At 52.5% G+C, this 18,424-nt stretch overlaps 1 protein-coding gene across 1 annotated transcript; it reads left to right on the top strand.

Annotated features, from left to right (window-relative positions):
* The first annotated feature begins 1,927 nt into the window (after positions 1–1,927).
* PEX6 (peroxisomal biogenesis factor 6) lies at positions 1,928–17,550 on the top strand. Its single transcript, XM_032681311.1, has 17 exons — positions 1,928–2,788; positions 2,865–3,025; positions 3,748–3,831; positions 4,890–4,992; positions 5,188–5,324; positions 5,409–5,520; positions 7,947–8,155; positions 8,742–8,934; positions 9,317–9,393; positions 9,500–9,632; positions 11,955–12,160; positions 12,257–12,318; positions 12,763–12,871; positions 14,191–14,307; positions 14,921–14,998; positions 16,465–16,604; positions 16,921–17,550. The coding sequence occupies exons 1-17, from the start codon at positions 1,928–1,930 to the stop codon at positions 17,055–17,057; spliced, it is 2,919 nt and encodes a 972-aa protein (XP_032537202.1). The 3' UTR covers positions 17,058–17,550.
* Positions 17,551–18,424: the final 874 nt, after the last annotated feature.

The following is an 18,424-nucleotide window of genomic DNA, read 5'->3' on the forward strand; positions in this document are numbered from 1 at the left end:
CCAGTGTTCAGAAGCCAGAGCTGCCGCAGCCTCACCTCAGTTCATCTGGGCTGCCACCTACCCTGGCACATGCAGATTTTTTCACTGCACAAACTAGCCAGGGACTTACAGGATCTGCCAAAACAATCATGGAAGAAGGGATGAGGAAAGGGGAAAAGAAATAAAATGCTACTATTTGGCATCTCTTGGCTTGGAAGCTGACTGTCAGGCATGCACATCTAGGGGTTGCAAGGAGGTGTCCCCTTGATGGACCCAGAACAGAGAAGGCTGCAGGGCTGCCTTTGCGGAAGCATGTTCATGGTGACACTTCTTAGAAGTATTCATTTCTAACTGGCATTTTGTTTTTCCGGATCCTCTCAAATCGCTGGCTGGATTTTCAGGGAGGTTAGGAAGTGAGCACGAACGTTTTGTAAGCGCTCCCTCGTGTGGAGAGGGGCGGTGGGACACGGCGAGCAGCCCAGGAACGCCTAAAGGCTGGCTGCAGCCCTAGAGGCAACTAGAAGAGTCGCTTCTTCCCCTTATTCCCACAGACCCCTGTCTAGCTGTGAGGCGACACATAGGGGTGTCTGGATCCACAGTTAAAGAATCCTGCGGGGTTTGCGTTTCTTTGGTCTTGTATCACCAGCAGACACTTTGTATAACAAGCAGCATCTTACCCAGAGCAAGCTGGATTCTGGCGGAGGGCACAGGCACTGATCAGAGGCTCTGACTTTGTCTCCAGACTGCTCCAGGTATAGGCCAACTGTGTCCTGGGGTGCATCAGGCACAGCATCACCAGCTGGTCGAGGGAGGTGATTGTCTCGTTGTACTCTGCAGTGGTGCGGCCTCACCTCGAGGGCTGTGTGCAGTTTTGGTCACCACAATATAGGAAAGATATTAAAGCCATTAGAGAGCACCCAAAGGAGGGCTACAAAGATTGTGAAGGTTCTAGAGGGAAAGCCATAAAAGGAAGGCTGAGGTCACTTGGTCTGTTCAGCCTGAAGATGAGGAGACTGAGGAGAAACCTCATTGCAATCTGCAGTTTCCTCACAAGGGAAAGCAGAGCGGCAGGCACTGATCTTTTCTCTGTGGTGACCAGTGACAGAACCCGAGGGAACGGTTGTGCATCTATCAGGGGAGGTTTAGGTTGGATATTAGGAAAAGGTTTTCCACCCAGAGGGTGGTTGGGTGCTGAAACAGGCTTCACAGGAGTGGTCCCAGTACTAAGCCTGAGAGAGTTCAAGGAGTGTTTGGACAATGCTCTCAGGCATTCTCTGTAATTACTGGGGTTGTCCTGTGCACGGGCAGAAACAGGACTTTGATGACCTTGATGTGACCCTTCCAACTCAGGATATTCTAGATATTCTATGATTCTATGATTTCCAAGGTTAGTTCAGCACTAGCACCAATACAAATGCATTCTTCTATGATATCCAAGGTTAGTTCAGCACTAGCACCAATACAAATGCATTCTTCTATGATATCCAAGGTTAGTTCAGCACTAGCACCAATACAAGTGCATTCTTCTACGCCAAAGGCACGTATTCAGCCCACAACGTCTCACGAGGCTCGCACTGGCGAGGGCACCCTGCTCTGCCCTGAGCGCCAATTCCCTCCAACTCCACACTGCTGCTGTGAGTCTCGCGGGAGCGGGAAGTGGCGGAGCAGCAAAAGCCTCGCCCGCCTTTTTGGCCCCATTCCCCCTTTCTCCCACCTCCCGCAGCCTGTGGCTGCAGACCTGCTGCAGCCTGGGGAGGACGGGGCCAGCGTCACGGAGTGTCGCTGCCACGGACGCGGCTCGGAGAAGGTGTAGGAGCGGAGCCGCTCGGGCGCGCTGCACAACTCTCAGCCTCCAGAGCCGCTCTGCGCCGCCGCTCTGTGGCCTCGGCGGGGCGGGCGGTCGCCAGGCTCCGCCCCGGCCCGCCCCCGGCTCCGTGCCCGCGGCGCGATGGCGGTGGCGGTGCTGCGGCCGCTGGACGCGCCGCCGGCCGAGCTGGCTCCGGCCACGGCGCTGCTGCTGGCGCCGCCGGCGCTGTGCGCAGCGCTGCGCGGGCGGGGCGGCTCTCTGGTGCTGGCGGTGCGGCCGGCGGGGCGCGGCGGGGCGCAGCCCGTGCTGCTGAGCGCCGTGGCGCTGGAGGCGGGCGGGCGGCGCGGCGCGGAGCTGTGGCTGCGCGGGGCGCTGCTGCGGCGGCTGGGGCTGGCGGCGGGCCTGCGGGTGGCCGTGTGGCCCGTGCGGCGCCCGCCGGCGCTCGCCTGGGTGCTGCTGGGGGCGGCGGGGCGGGCGGGGCGGCCGGCGGGCGGCGCGGTGCTGGCGCGGCGGGGCGAGGCGCTGCCGGGGCCGGGCCCAGGGCCGGGCCCGCTGGTGCTGGAGGCGCGCCCGGCGCTCCAGGGGTTGCTGGGCAGCGGGACGCGCACCGCCCTCGCGCCCCCGCCGCCGCCCGCCCCGCCGGGCACCGCCCGCGGCCGCGCCCCCGCCGCGCCGCCCCTCGTCTCCCGCTTCGCCGCCACCGGCGCCGCCGGCCCGCGGCTGCGGGCGGTGCCCGGCGGGGCGGGCGGCGGCGGCGGGGCCGAGGTGTGGGTGAGCCGGCGGGGGCTGCTGGCGCTGGGGCTGTTCCAGGGCGAGTGGGTGCGGGTGGGCGCCGAGGGGGCGGCCCGCGAGCACCTGGCGGCGCTGCTGGCCCGGCCGCCGCCCTGGGAGTACCCGCGGGCCGCCCGCCGCTGCCCGGCCGACGGCGCCGCGCTGCTGGACCCCGCCCTGGCCTTTAACCTGGGCTGCGACCCCGCTGCTGCCGCCCATCTCCGCCTGCAGGTGAGCCGGAGCCGGGCACCCCGGGGAGCGGGCCGGCGGCAGCGGGGGCTCACGCTTCGGCCCGTCCCCTCTGCAGAGGTACGAAAGGACCGGCGCGGCGGATGGGAAGGGCAGCCGGTCTGTGCTTTCCGTGCCTCCTTTCGCCAAAGAGCTGCACCTAGAGATCATCTGCTCGCCGGCCTACTGCGCCCAGGGAGGCTACAGCCGCGTGCTCTACAGGCACTTCGAAACGCCCCGGTGAGCTCTGTGGGGTGGGCACGTGTGTCTGCTCGTGGGGCATACTCATGAGATACACTCTTGCTGCGTGTTTTTGGCACCCAGATCTGACACACACTGATGATGTGCATCATCAGCATCCTCAGTGCAGGTGCTGTGTAGTTTTAGGATATTACCTTGAACTATCTTCTAATGAGTGTGTTCCACTTGCATGCAACACCTCTTGTCCTGTCCTTCGGAAGTCATCTTCAAGTATCCTCATGATCTACCATCCAGTCCAAGGGCTTGCAAGTGCTGCCCACAAACCTCCATTCTGGGCCATGTTTGTAATCTCGGTTCTCAGCTTTGAATGGAGTAGTCAGGAAGCTGGATATGTTGCCATCTTCTCTCCTGACACCTGCACATGAGTATCATTTGTTTGACTGTCAAGGCTATCTGTTGGAATTATACCTAGCTGTTCCATGGATAAGGAGGATGTTTTGTCTGGATGAGACACTCTAAGGATGTTCATCTTCTATACCATTCCCAGAAGGCTCCCCTTAGTAATCTGGGTGTGCCTGCTCTCATCCAGTGTATGCCAAATCTTTCAGTGGCTATTGATAGCTTTATTTACAGGCAAGGAGTGAGTAGGTATGAATTGGTACATTCTTTTCTGTAAAAACACGTGTGATACAGGGCAGGGAAGACACACAACCAGAAGGATTTACTCTCTTTCACCAGTGAAACTCTGGGGTTTTTTGTAGGCTGGCCCAGGAGAGAGACATCCTGTGTGTTCCAACATTTGGAAATACTGAATTTATAGAAGCAAATGCAGACAAGTTCCTAAGGTAGGTGTCAACAAACTGTGGCTCTACTACATGGTACCAGAAGAGCAAAGACACTTTTCCACTATTGACTCTCTTGAGACAGTTTATTCCATTCTGATCTGTCCCTGGAGTTTAGTGTTTATCTGTCTCTTAATTTACAGGGAAGAGGGAAGTGTTTTTGTTGGATTATGGAGGGCTGCAGCTAAGAGGGAAGCCTCTGTTAGCTCACCCAAATAGTCATGAAGGGAAGAAAGGAGAAAAAGAGGTAGAGAAACTGATGGGGATAAAGAGTGAAGAGGAAGGGGTGATCTGAGGACAGTCAGTGCCACATAAAAGAAAGCTAAGTGGAAGCCGGGCAAACATCAAAATGTGAATATAAGCCCTTAGAGTTCACGTTAGAATAACTTTCTGTTTGCCACCAGTTCTGCCTTTCTTGGTTTTGCTTATATGGCTTTGAAATGGTTCTGTGCTAAATGGGAGAAGGTCACCTTTGCATCAGAATAGAGGTGCTCAAAGTGACATTTGACCGATGTTAATGTAAATGCTTCAGCTGTGTCCCTGAGGGAACTAGCACAGTTAACTGAGGCGTGCAGTGCAAGGAATTGCCTTGGACCATTCATGCAGGATGCGCCAGAGTCATGTTGCAATACTACTCGGTTCCAGTCCAGGGCAGGATGCTTGTAAGGCTCTCACGGTATTTGGGTGAGTCCTAGACTGTGGCCTGCAGAGAAGACTTTCATAGCTGTAAGATTTTATACGCTGCAGATGAATCTGTGGAGTTGTGATGAAGAAAGTGATGACAGAAAAGAGAATATCTTGAGCTCTTAGGTAGATGCAATAAGGTTAGTACAGCTGTACTTGTGCGCTGAAGCCACCAGCAGAAGCTGTATTTGTTGACAGTACTGTTGGTCTGTCTGGCCAGATCCAGCAGGATCCATAAGGTATCCTTGTGGGTTCTGTGAGAAGGCAGAGTATCTCTGCTTACCTGTTCTTTTCAGCTGTCTTCTTCTTGACAACTGTACTGTTCTTGCCTTCAAGATCTTCACTCAGCAATTTAGACTGCTTGTTTTTTCCCTTAGGTGGCCAGAGCTTTATTTCAAAGTGAAGAAGATTTTAGGCATGGTGGAAGGCGAGCAGTCTGAGGGTTACCTGGTGGACACCCAGAATACTTCTCTTTATCTGGTAAGATGTCAGTAGAGAGCAGGGAGGGTGTACAGGAAATAAGGAGGCTGAGACTGCACTATGGATGATGAATGTACCTGGGGAGGCTTATGTCTCCTGCCATTGAAAAATGGCATTTCAGGACAGACTTTGTCGCTTGATACCTGTCTTTACTTGGGTGATGTTCCACAGAGTGCTATTTTTCCTTTCTCACAGGTGGGTTCAACAAACAGTGCTGTCCCATCTGCCCCAACCTATAGCAGCCATGAGTTTTGGAGCAGTTTGTCTCCTGCTGGACTTTCTGATGTTGTGAAGCAGCTCTGTGATGCTCTTCGTCCTCACCTAAACAGTCGGTGAGTTAGAATTCCTTCTAATGAGCCCTGGAAGAGGTGGGACTGTGTTCCCTGGTCACTGGGAAAACTCCCTGTCTGTTACAGGGTAAGTGCTCTGAGCAGCAGCACCAGCATTCTCCTCTCGGGGCCAAGCGGCAGCGGGAAACTGTTGGCTGTCAGAGCTGCATGTAGCTGCCTCAACCTCCACATCTTCAAGGTAATTCCTCCTGTGGGCAGTTGATGGGTGGATTTACAACATACAAAGAGTTATGGAAATGTTCTTTAAGTCAGACATACCAACACCCTTGCTGCAGCCATGACACGAGCCTACCCAGGAGCTGCTTTCATGCATACACACAGACAAAAGGAGTCTGAGTATGCTGAGCTTCGCAGCTCGAGCATAAGCACAAAGAGATGTTTCCTCTGGAGTGTACCCTGCAGTGCTCCAGAATCAGTAATTTAGAGATTTTTTTTGTCCGGGGTGTGCATTTGTACCTTTCTTCACTGACTGTTGCTATTGTTGCTGTCAGGCCGATGTACTTTACAAGTACTGCCATACGCAGTTGTGTTTCAGCAGACTGATATCCTGTCATTTGACAGGGCATTGAGTTGAAACTGTACCCTAGCGGGTGGCAGGAACTAAAATATACTGAGATTGGAGAATTGGAATTGAATTGGAGATGTGATGAGAGCAGGAATTGCAGTGGCATTGGGTGTTTGTTTTCAATTGTTCCTGCATAGATTGGGCAAAATGCACGTTGGAAAGTGAGGCACAGATGATGCTGAGATCTTTTTTATCTGAGTGGGAAGGCTAGAAAAAAAAAGCAGCCATTGGTAAAAGCAGCCCTTGGTTTCATGTCAGCATGTATGCTAGACCTGGTTCAAAATCTCTCAGCCTGTACATGAGCTGCCCTGTAACTGTGTTCACACTGACCACCCTCCCCCCACCCCTGCCAAGAGCAAAAAAGCCCCCAGATTTTCCATAGCAGTGCTTGGTTCTGAAAGGGGAATGACATCAAAATGAGGTTTCTTTAGAAAGAAAGAATCAGACAAGATAAGGAAATGTTGCGTCTGCTGTGGAGGTACGTGAGGGACACTGTGCCACAACACGAGGCCACTGCACAGATTGTATTGAGATGGCCATGAAAAAAATGAATGGAAGACAAAACAGATGAACAGCAGGGAAAGGGCAGTTGCTGAAAACAAGAAGTATTCTTCAAGGGGCACAAAGCTGTAGCTGGTTAGATTGAAGGATCAAATTAGCACACTCTGGGATGACTTCACTACTTGCGAAGAGTATATGTAGTTTTTGCAACAAGAAGTCCTGTTCCGTAAACCTTCAGAAAGTAACTTGACCAATACAGTCTACCTGAGTTTTGAAAATGCTCTTTGGGAAATTGAGGAGTGGAGAGATCTGAGGGATCCAGTACAAGATTGCAGAGATCTCATAGTACCTTCAGATCCATGTGTAGGATGTGTTTGGGAGCACTCTGTCACTGCCCTGTCCTGTCAGATGGCCTCAGGTTCTAGTGGGATGTGTGTGCAAGGCAACAACTCTGGTTTTGGCCTTGTGTGGTGCTTTTAAAGACTAACACACTTACTATTGAAGCTAGAGGTATTTGCTGTCCATTTTATTCTCCTATCCCAGCTTTTACATTCTCCCCTCCCTTTCTCACTGACTGCAATGCTCGTGCTACCATTCTGCCTGCTCTTCCCTTTCTCTGACTGTTCGATCTGCTGTCCTACCAGGACGCAGTAATTCTTCCCCACTCTAATCTCTACCACTTGTTGATCAACAGTTTTTTGTCCTTTCTCTCTGCCTTTCTGTACTTGCATAGAGATACTGCTGCCATATGGCCTGCCATGACCCTAACTCCTGGGTTTTTTCTATAGTATGTGGAGCACAGGAGTTCCTCTGCTCTATGTCCCTATCTTTACCCTTTATGTCTGCTCTTGAGCTATTCTCCCTGCTCCAAGCATCCTTTTTGGGGATGTGGCTCAGGGAATCCCAGAGATGGTTTGGCTCTCCCAGCACAACCTTGCAGCACCAGGAGGCAGCACTGCCTGTTTCCAGCAGTGTTCAGGCTACTGTTCAAGGCTCACCAGTCACCTCTCCGCTTGTATGACTTCATGAAGTGTTTGCTTTGTAAACAGTGTCTGGGCTTCTAGCCACCTATAACTTCCCCCCGACACATACCCTCACCTTCTACCTTCCTCTTGCACTTTGAGCCTGTGCATCACGTGTTGAACAGTTTCCTGAGTCTCTTTCTCTACTCTTTGCACTGTTCCTCCAAGACACCTGTCTTCCACAGCTCTCCCATCCCTTCCAGCTAAGGTTGCTGAGCCGTGACATCCACCATATTGATTTCTCTGATCCCTTTGCCTCACCTTTTTCAGATAAGACTCTCCTGTCCACCCCACCTCTTGCAGAGAAGCAAGAAACAGCCATTTATCCATGCCAGAGAGTCCTGAATGTGTCTATTTTCAATATGACCTGAATGTCCCTCTGGGAAATATCCACTTAGATCTCCTTTGACCTGTGAATTGCCCATGGAAGGCTTTGTGGCAGTGAACATTGTCCTTGGTCCTCCAGCTGTCCATGTTGCAACTTCTGCAAGCTGTGTTGTGTGGTCTCTCTCACAGGTTGATTGCGTTAGTTTGTGCAGTGATACCAGTGCAGCCACAGAAGAGAAAGTACAGATGGCCTTCACCCAGGCCCAGCAGTACCATCCATGTGTGCTCCTGCTGAAAGACATTGAAGTGCTTGGCAGAGACCGAGATGGGCTGAGAGAGGATGCCAGGGTCATTGCTACTCTGAGGCAGCTGCTCCTGGACAGAGACCCAGCACTGAGGTATGGACCCTGCATGTTTGCTGTGGGCATCTGAGTAGTTGTTCGCTTCTGCCATTCCTAGGGCAGCAATCACTGTTACCTCAAGGTAACTCATTGCTAACGTATCCTGTTTTATTTTTAATCCAGTGGAGTCTTTCCCAGACTCGTTTTGTTTACTTCAGAAGTCCCTTGTTTTTCCAGCTTAATGGCAGAGGCAGTCAGGAAGCTTTGTTGTCTGAAGCTGGTTCCTGAGTTGTTCAGATGAGCAAACCATGCGTGTTTGCTGTGAGACATGCCAAGGGTATCAGGGACTCCAGAAGGGAGCTGGATTCCAGGAGAATCTTGAGGCTGATGACAAGTAGCAGGGTGGCAGACATCAAGTGAAGAAATAAGATGTCACTTGAAGGGCCTTGACTTGGAGACAGAGCTCACAAAGTAGTTCGAGGGAAAGCTGGAGGAGAGTGGCTGCAAGACACTTCAGCCAGTATGTGTGTATTTCTTGGAAAAAGGCCTAGCCATTGGACAGTGAGTTGGCATATGTGATGGCAGTGTAATAGGGAAGTTTCCACAGAGCTGAGACCATACACTGTCCCCCTTTTCTCAACAGCCATCCTGTCCTGGTGATTGGCACAACCTGCAAGCCCCAGGATGTTCCTACAGACTTGCAGAGTGCTTTCCTTCACGAGGTGAAAATTGAAGCCCCTTCAGAAGAGCGGAGGAGGTTGATGCTGAGCATGCTGACTGCTAGTCTGTCTCTGGGCAAAGAAGTGAGCCTATCCAAGCTGGCCCGTAAGACTGCCGTGAGTGAAACCACAGCAGCATGTGGAGATGGGCAGGCTTGGAGTGCTGGGCCCATCTCCCACACCTGGCCTTGGAGAAAGGGGCTAATTCCCACAGCCCAGTCAACTTTTTCAGTGGTTAATCCTGGTCCTCAGATATCAGCTTTAAGTGCAGATTTCTAGAGCCTAAGGACTCCACACCATTTGCAGAGGTGCTGTCTGATGTTCAGCTCGGCTACAAGACAGAGCTAATAGAAAAAAAAGAAGCTAGAGCCTTTAACCAGGGCACAGAGGTTCAAAGAACATCTCTGCAAAGAATTTTTCCCCATACACCTTTTATGGCCTAGATGGAGCTGTGGTTCAGCAGTGGCTGAACTGATGGTCTTTGTTTCTGCATTCACAGGGCTTTGTGCTGGGAGATTTCTGTGCCTTGTTGTCCCACAGCAGCCGAGCTGCTTGTACCCGCATCCAAGCCTTGAGGTAGCACAGACAAGAGGGCAGGAGGTGGGGGAGGGCAGGGGCTGCAACCAGCCCGATAATGCCAGGAGTGGGGCAGAGCCTGAGTCCTTCCCTTTTCTTTCCCCAGTTTTCCAGGCGGACTGAGTGAAGAAGTGGAGAGAGATTTTTGCACTGCTGGGTTCCCAGTGCTTGAGGAGGATTTTAGTGTTGCGCTGGACCAGCTGCATGACACCCATTCACAGGCAGTGGGAGCCCCGAAGGTAGGATGCTGGGGCACAGGAAGTGGGTTGGTTCTGCAGAAGCTGTTGGCTCAAGGTGGCTGTGTGCTGGTATGTTGCTTCCTGCTGTGTCCTTCCATGTATTCCCCCAGCTTTGAATGGGAAACAGTCCCCTCTGGGCTTTCCCCCGCTAGTGCTTTTGGCTCTTGGCTTTGAATTTGGCAGGGAAGGCGTTGCCATACTAATTGCAGACCACTCAGCTGGCTGGTACCGTAGGGGTTCTAGCTGTGCAGCTCAGCCTTGCAAGAGGCAAAGGCAGCTGCAGGCCGGCTGCCTTGCTGAGGTCTCCCCAGCCACCTGGCCTCTGGGAACTGAGAGGCTGTGGCACAGGCTGGTGAGGGAGTTTTTCCACATGTGAAAAGCCTTAGACTTGATCCCTGGCCTTGGATGTTGCTTGGACTGGCATGGGCTTTTCTGACAGCCAAGCAGTTTGAAGAGTTTGGGAGTTCTTCAGGTAAAGCGACATGGAGAATCTGAGAAAACCAGCAGAGTCAGCTTTCTCAGGAGGGGTGTGATCCACTTCTGGCAGCTTGGCACCCAGAGAAACAGCATTTGGGGTGACAGTTTTTGCTGGGTAATGTGGTATTAGGACCAAGAAAAGTGATCAGAACCTCTTTTCCACACCCATGAGTGCAAACAGCTGAGCTCTGCACAGGACAGGAAACCTTGGCCTTGGAGCAGTTATTGTGACATGTTCCCCAACTACCCACTTGCAGTCTGCCCTAACAAGAAAACACCTTGCTGATGTCATTGCCCAGGAGCTACTCCAGCACTTAATTAATGCATAAATTTACTAGAAACTGAAGTGAGCTCTGATTTGACGTGTTTGCCAAGTTCACTGTGAGGCAAATAACCATAATTCACACAGCAGTGAGCTGTGTGAATGGGAGCTAATTTTGTTTGTATTTTACATTCCTTTATCAATTTCTTAATAATTGGTTGCAGTTCAGAAAGCCCATTATCAGACCTGGATACTCTCAACATACATTGCCTTCAGTTCCCTGCTTGCATTTCCTGGTTATTCACATATTTGTTTGCAGTTAAAGCTTGAGCCTTCTAGAGGACACTAATTCCAAACCTCCAGTTGCTAGCAGTGTCTGCAACATGTCTTAGACTTACAGGATGCTCCCTTGAAAACAACCTTGCTGCAGTTTTCCAGCTCCTGTGCTGATGTCTGTAGAGCTCTTTCTAGTGAGGCAGTATAAGAAAGAATGCAGAGGAGAGGGCAGCTCTTCCATTCATTGGCACCGCAGAAGGAGTGCCTGTGACCTTTTGCTTTAAAAGGTTTCTTTTCTGGAAATCTTTGTTTTGTTTTACCTGATTTTCCTGGTGGATTTGTTGGACAGCTAGAGAAATAGCATGAGATAACATAATCTCAAGTAGCAAAGGAAGGAGTTCCAAACTGGCTGAGGGGGAAAGAATTTTGCCCTAGCCTATTTTTAAACTCCCCATTTGCGCTGGCAGCTGTTCCCCACCCAGCAAACAGCTGGCAGGAGGTGTTCTGGGGCTTTGCTTTCTCTGCATGTTCCCAGGAGAACTGCTCTGCCTCTCAGGAGGATGTGTCATGCAGACTGTGGCATTCCAGCTATTTCTAAAGCCGTGAGCAGAGCAGCAGTATCCTCCAGGATTGTTTTGCTCAGCACAAAATAACCAAAGTGGCATGGCTTACCCGTCTCAGGTTTGCTGTCTTTCTTCTATTTGCCATGACCCTTGCGTGTCTGCAGCTGACCCTATCCCTATCTATTTCTTGTCAGCATACATGGACTTTGCTCTTGCATCTCCCCTTTCCAAAGCAGCGAGTGTTCCCTACACTGTCCTACAGGATGTCTCTCACATCCTCATTTACATCACAGAGGTCCTGGCAGCCCAGATTCTGCCGCTCTGGAAGGTGTGAAGCCCTTGCACAATCTCATTGCCTTCGTGAGCAGGATGCCCTGAACACAAGTAGCTCATAATTGCTACGTCCAGGTGGTTTTTTTTTTTAATTTTTTGTTCTTTCTTAATTTTTACCTTCCCTCATGCATCATAAGGGCTGTCTGCAGCAGGACTGCCCCCCACAAAGCTGCAGGCAACCCTGCTGGATAATTTCCCTAGGGTATTTTCGCTGACAGATGATATGAGGTGTGATGGAGGATTGGAGATGAGGTGCATGCTGTGAGTGCAGCATGGCTGGGCATGTGTGCAGTTTGTTTTCCCTATTGCAAAGCTCGGAAGTGGAGAAATGTGGATACTGGAGCAAGAGCTGCCCAGGCATGCTCGGGGCTCAGGAAGAGGTGCTGACAAGGATTCTCCCTCTCTTGGTAGATCCCCTCGGTGTCCTGGCAGGATGTTGGTGGGCTACAAGAGGTGAAGAAGGAGATACTGGACACTATCCAGTTGCCTTTGGAGCACCCAGAGCTGCTGTCGCTGGGTCTGTGCCGCTCTGGTCTGCTGCTGTATGGGCCTCCAGGGACAGGGAAGACCTTGCTGGCAAAAGCTGTGGCAACAACATGCACCATGACGTTCCTTAGGTGAAGAGCGGGGGGGGGTGTCACACAATAGGACTGACTTTTCCTGGCAGGGGATGGGCATCCTCTAACTGACTCCCTCTTCTCTCTGCCCCACAGCGTGAAAGGGCCAGAGCTCATCAACATGTATGTCGGGCAAAGCGAAGAGAATGTGCGCAATGGTAAGGATATGCATTCTGCTTCTGCATATGGGAAGACTGGGCTTTTCTGTAGTGCTGAAGGGAAGGACGTAGTGCTTAAACCCCTTTTCTCAACTCCCACCCACAGCTCTCAGCAAGGGCATGTACCCAACTGTCTCCTACACCCAGTCCATTCCCTGCCTCGCTGCTGTTTGCCCTCCTGCTCTCTGCTCCTGTTGCTCTTGTCCCTGGTGTTCCCAACAGGACAGAAGCCTCTCAGAGACACAGCTGAGCCTCGGGGCCCATCCTTCTGGGTGCTGCCTGTCCCTGCTCTACTGAGCCACTCAGGCAGAAGCAGTTGTTGGTGGTGATAGAGTGGGCATCAGGTTTCCATCCACAACTCTTCCCTGCTGGGAGAGTAGCAGGTCCTGTTGCTGTTGACTGCTCCTCCAAGTCTTTTTCACCTTTTGTGCTGTCTCCTTCCAGTGTTTGCCAGAGCCAGGGCAGCTGCTCCCTGTATTATCTTCTTTGATGAACTGGATTCCCTGGCCCCAAGTCGTGGCCGAAGCGGAGATTCAGGGGGTGTCATGGATAGGTAAGTGAGCATCACGTGTCCTTGGGAGAGCAGCATACCTGCCTCAGCTGCGGGGGATGCATAAGATGGCTCTGCAAGGCAGAGTCCATCCCACCTCTCTTTCTCTACTTTTTCCCCTCCCAGCTCCCTTAAGGGAGCATGGCCTGTTTCCTCTCTCTGAACATTAGTACTGGTGTTTGCATTGCTTTAGATTCCCAATTGCCCAATCTTGTTGTGCAAACATTTGGTTAAGACAGTCTCCTCCATGTGCTTTTGTGGCTGCCAAGTGCTCCCTTTGGTCTCTCCAAGGTCATCCTTCACACCCCTGCTGTGCTCTCCTCCTATTAACTCCTGTTTCAGTGCAGTGGGAAACCTTTCAGCTACTTCTGGTAGAAGCAAAGTATATACAGCTTAGAGATAGCCAGAAATAGGGTTATTTCCCCCAAGCCTCTTCTGGTGAGCTGGTAGTCCCATCCAGTCTTTCTCTTTGTCCAAGAGAGGTTCTGCAGAATTTTCCAGTGACATGTGCTCCTGGCATCCAGCTTCACACACAAATATGACCAGCTCTGGAATGGACTGGGTGTGGTGCTCATTGATCCCAGAACCTGGTGGAGATATCCCTGTGCCAGGAGGCCTGTGTAGCACTGGAATACCGTGTTTGCCAGACCAGTTTAAGCCCCGTGGCTGCAGAACTAGATCTGCAACATGTGCTGTTCACTGACCTGAGGATTGGAAGTGTTCAAAGCCAGGTTGGATGGGGCCCTGAGCAACCTGGTCTAGTGCAAGGTGTCCCTGCCCGTGGTGGGGGGATTGGAACTAGTTGATCTTTAGGGTCCCTTCCAACCCAAGCCATTCACTGATTCAGTGACTGTTTGGCAGCATGGCTGGCCTGCCAGCGTGTCCCTGGCATGGACTGCTGGGCAGCTGGACTTGCTGGGCAGTACCACATTGCAAGGACAGCTAGAACTGGCCAGCACATATGAGTGGGAAACTTCAGCCACAACCATACAAGCCTGTCTGTGTTTGGCCTGTGTTGCCAATGTTAGATAGCAAGTATAAGCTTGTGTGGCCATACTGAAAGGGTTCAGAGCTGAGCACAGACCTGAAGGACTGTCTGGGTACCAGGGGTTTGGATTCACTATGGAATGAACCCACATGCTTGCTGTCAGAGAATTCTGGATAGCTTTGTCAGGGCTCTTTAGGGAGGAGAAATAGAAGCTGAAGTCCAAGAAATGGACCTGCCAGTGGACTCGCTTCTTCCTCTTTGCCTTGGTGGCTGAGGGAGACAGTGGGTGACTTGCCAAGGCCTAGTTGTGAGCATCCTGTCTTGCTCCCTGCAGAGTTGTCTCACAGCTCCTGGCAGAGCTTGATGGCCTTCACTCCACCAGAGATGTGTTTGTCATTGGAGCCACGAACAGGCCTGACCTCCTGGATCCAGCTCTGCTCCGGCCAGGCAGGTATGTCACATCCTACCCAGCCTTGCTCCAGGGTAGTTTCCCAGAGCTCTTCAGGCAGGGATGAGCTGGATGGACTGTGTCCCCACCATGCTCCTTCCCCAGAGATTGTTCCTAAAGGTCCCTGGCCCTGGCTTATGAGGGAGATAGGAAGCCAAGAGGAGGTCAGTGCCTGTGGCTGTAGCAGCAGCACAAGATACCACAGCCTGTTCTCCCCACCACTCTGGTTTACTGCCCTAACAGCACAGCAGGGCAATAAGGGACCTGCTGTGACACCAGACTGGTGGAGGAATTGGTCCCCTTGGCCTGTTCTGCAGAATCGTCCCCCAGGTGGTCTTCAAGCCTGTGTCTTGCCCATCTTGGGGCAGAACTGTGTATCAGCTGTTGTTGGACCCTACGTGGTTCCTGTCAGCCCATTTCTCCAGCCTGCCCGTCCTTCTGGAGAGCAGCCCTACTCTCCAGCACATTGACTGCTTCTCCCCAGGCTTTGTATCATCCATGAACTTGGCAGCAAAAGGAGCTGTCTTGGGGCCACCCTTCAGTTACTGGTGCACTGGGCTGAACACAAGGCAGGTTTGCCTTGGCCTGTTTTTGATTGTCCTCTCTTGTCTGACAGGTTTGACAAGCTGGTCTATGTGGGCATAAATGAAGACCGGGAGTTGCAGCTGCAGGTGTTGAGTGCCATCACCAGGAAGTGAGTGACCCTGTGCTCTCCCAGCAGGCTTCCACAACCCTCCAATGGGTCACAGCCTTCCTGGGGTTGATGCTTAGTGTTCTTCAGCTTGGCGTCATGTCAGAGCCCTGGGCAGCACTTGCGGTCACTGACCCACAGCCAGCAGGTAGGGGAAGAGAATAGAGCAACTTCCAGAAGCAGAATTAGGACTGGTTTTCCTACAAGATGGGAGCAGCTCAGCCTGGCTATCCAAGTGGAGCGGTTAGTAGAATTTTCCAGCCACTGTGCCCATATGCTCTTCTTGAGGAGTTCAGCCAAATCTGAACAGTGCCATGAGACTGCAGTACAGCTGCGTGGCAGGAAGCTCCCATTTGCATCCTGCAAGAATTCCCCTGCTGTTTGCAGATCCAAGGGTGAAGGCAGCTCCATTCATCACACTGCCTCTCTTCCTGTGATGCTCAGGGGTGTTCAGCATGTGCTCCATGTGTCTTTCCAATCTCTGATTGTGTGGGATCTTGTTGAGCAGCAGGGTTTGGCTGCTTCCTCAGCTGCTCTGAGCTCTTGAGAGCATTTCTTAAGGGAGAAGAGGCAAGCCCTGCATTTAAGTGCAGATGAACCACCCACCACAGCTTGGTGAGTGGCTGTGACTCTGCCTCTGCAAGGACTCGACTCTGTCATGGATAGCTGTGATTGCTGCTGCCTGTGATAATAAGTTAGTAGGAGAGGCAAGAGCGTGGGCTGGTGGTGAGCAGCTTGTCACACCATGTGTCTTGGCAGCTGTGCCCGCTATCAGTGTGCTGGTCATGCTGAAGGAGGCTCGCTGTCTGCAGCATGGCTCTGATGGGATGGTTTGGTGTTACAGTGGTTTGTACTGTCTGTAATTAAACATGTTGTTACGCAGCCCTGGCTGTAGGCTGTTCCCAGGCATGCAGAGCACTTAATTTATCTAAGTGAGAAGTCAAGCACCAAGTGCATAAACAGATGGTGTTCTAGAGAGTTCATTCTGCACCATGGCTCCAAGACTGCTAACAGCAGTCACAAGTACCCACAACCAGAGAGGCCCAGACAAATTTTGGGTGCCTCATCCTTGGAAGTGTTCAAGGCCAGGATGGATGGGGCTGGTAGCAACCTCATTTAGTGGAAGATGTCTCTGCCCATGACGGGGGGGATTGGAACCAGATGATCTTTAAGGTCCCTTCCAACCCCGACAGACCATGCTGTGCTGTGATGCTGTGATTCAAAGTTGCCTTTGGTTCTGCAGAGAAGACCTTGCTGCAGGGAAATTTCTGAGAGGTGACTATGTTGAAAAAAAACAATAAACTTTGATATTTTTTTTTATTACTTTTTTTTTTAAGCATGCAGAGCACAGTCCAGAAGCAGCTAAACATGAGTACTCTGATTCTTCCTGCCCAGTCACACTGGCTGTCACAGCTTTCCTGGTCTGTTTTTTATGTGGCTTTTACACCTGCATTTTTCTCTCTTGGCAGGTTTAAACTGGATCCTTCTGTGAATCTCACCACCATCCTAGAAAAATGCCCAGCTCAGCTGACAGGAGCAGACATCTATGCGCTGTGCTCAGACGCCATGATGTGCGCTGTCAAACGCAAGGTGGAATGGATTGAGGAAGGTAGGAGCCCTGCCCTTACTTGTTCCATGTGTTGGAGCAGCCCAGCACAGGGGCAGAGCAGAGAGTTACCACTGCTGTGTGAGGGCTGTGTGAGAAGACCCTCATCAGCTTTGAAACCACAATGCTGGGCTCTGGGTTACTGGCTGGCAGGCAGTTTCTACAGATGTGGTCATCACCTCCAGTGGTTGGCCTCAGGGGGAAGGAGTGAGACAGGTTTTCATTGCAGTCTCTGGTGGCTGGAGAGTAGGGCTGTTGGATCTTGCCAGCCACCCCTGCATTTGTCTCTCAGCCCTTTCCTGTTCTTTCTCTCATGCAGGGCTGGATACCGAGAGCTCTGCTCTGATCCTGACAATGGAAGACTTTCTGCAGGCTGCTACGAGGTTGCAGCCATCAGTCTCTGAGCAGGAGCTGCTCAGGTACAGACTCATCCAGCAGAAGTTTGCAGCCTGCTAATGCTCAGCAAAGCTGGGACTAGAGGAGTGATGAGAACAGGCCCAAAAAGACACCCACATGCTCTTCTCTGATGCCTCCTGGGCCCCCTTCTTTTGAGCTTGGGTGGAAATAGTGGCTGTGCAGTTTCCTGAGCCAAAGCCTGATAGAAATGCTGCACTGCTCAGCCAGGAGGGTGGTGGGTCCCTCACATCTGGTGCAGCACATGGTGGCTGCTGGGAGCATGGATGACTTCCTCCTGGGGAGGAAGCTGAATCCCACGGTTATGGGCAGCTGTAGGAGTGTCTCCATGGGTGACAAGGCATTGGTAGGGGAGCAAGACTCAAACTGCATCCAGTTTGTCAGCAAAGCGCAGGGCTGGAGGCAGCTGCTTGTTGGGGTGTCAGCCCCTCCCCAGTGAGGGGTGCTGGCTGGAGGGCAGCAGCACACTGCTGCTCCAGCTGGCCTGGACTTAATGTAGTCTCTGAATAAAATACAGGGGTTTTAGCACTAGGTATTCACTGCCTGACCTCAAGTTGTTGCTTGCTGATGGTGGCTGTAGGCTTGGAAAGGTCCCTGCAAGCCCCTGAGTGGGCTGGATGTTACACTGTCCTGCAGATAAGAGTGGGGAGCACTCTCATTCCACTAGAATGGCTGGAGCTCATGGTAGATGAGGAGAGCTTCAGGGAATGGGGCTTGCTTTGCTGGGAGCTGAGCTCCGTCTGCAGAGGGAGCCCAGTGCTTCCTGGAGGTGCTGGCTGACAGGACATGAAGCAAGGGGGGCAAGTGGCAGCAAGGAAATTCCCAGTGGATAAGAGGAAAAACTTGTCACAGAGCAAGGGAGGGCTTCAGCCTTGGAAATACTCAAACCTTGGCTGGAGCAGGCTGGAGCAGCCCTTTCTGCACTAACTTGTGCTGAGCACCAGTTGGCACAGACCCCCCGCAAGTCCTGTCTCACCTCCCTCTGCAGCCTCACAGCAGCTGCTGGCAGCAGTGTGTATGCCTGGCTTCCCAGCCTTTACCAAGGGTGCCAAACAAATGGCACTTGAGCTGCGTGTGGCCACCAGCTGGCCAGCAGCTGCCACCGCCTGGTCCCTGCAGCTGCTGGTGCAGCCCCGGGGCAGCCTCATGCCCAGCCAGGGTCCCATGTGTGCCCCAGCCCAAGGGGTTGCTGGTGCCGGGCTTTGCCCCGCTGCTGTCGGCACTGAGCCTGCTGGCAGCTGGATCCCTGGGCCAAGGGGTGTGGCTGTGAAGGCCTGCTCCCCACTGAGCTCCTCCACAAAGGACTGGCTCCCTAGCAGCTTGTGGCATTCCACATGTGAAGCTGCAGCTGGTGCATGCCTGGAGCCCTGTTGCTCCAGCTCTGGCAGCTTAGCGTGTTTGGGCAGAGC

This window comes from Chiroxiphia lanceolata, chromosome 3 (assembly GCF_009829145.1).
Source record: "Chiroxiphia lanceolata isolate bChiLan1 chromosome 3, bChiLan1.pri, whole genome shotgun sequence".
Classification (NCBI taxonomy): Eukaryota; Metazoa; Chordata; class Aves; order Passeriformes; family Pipridae; genus Chiroxiphia; species Chiroxiphia lanceolata.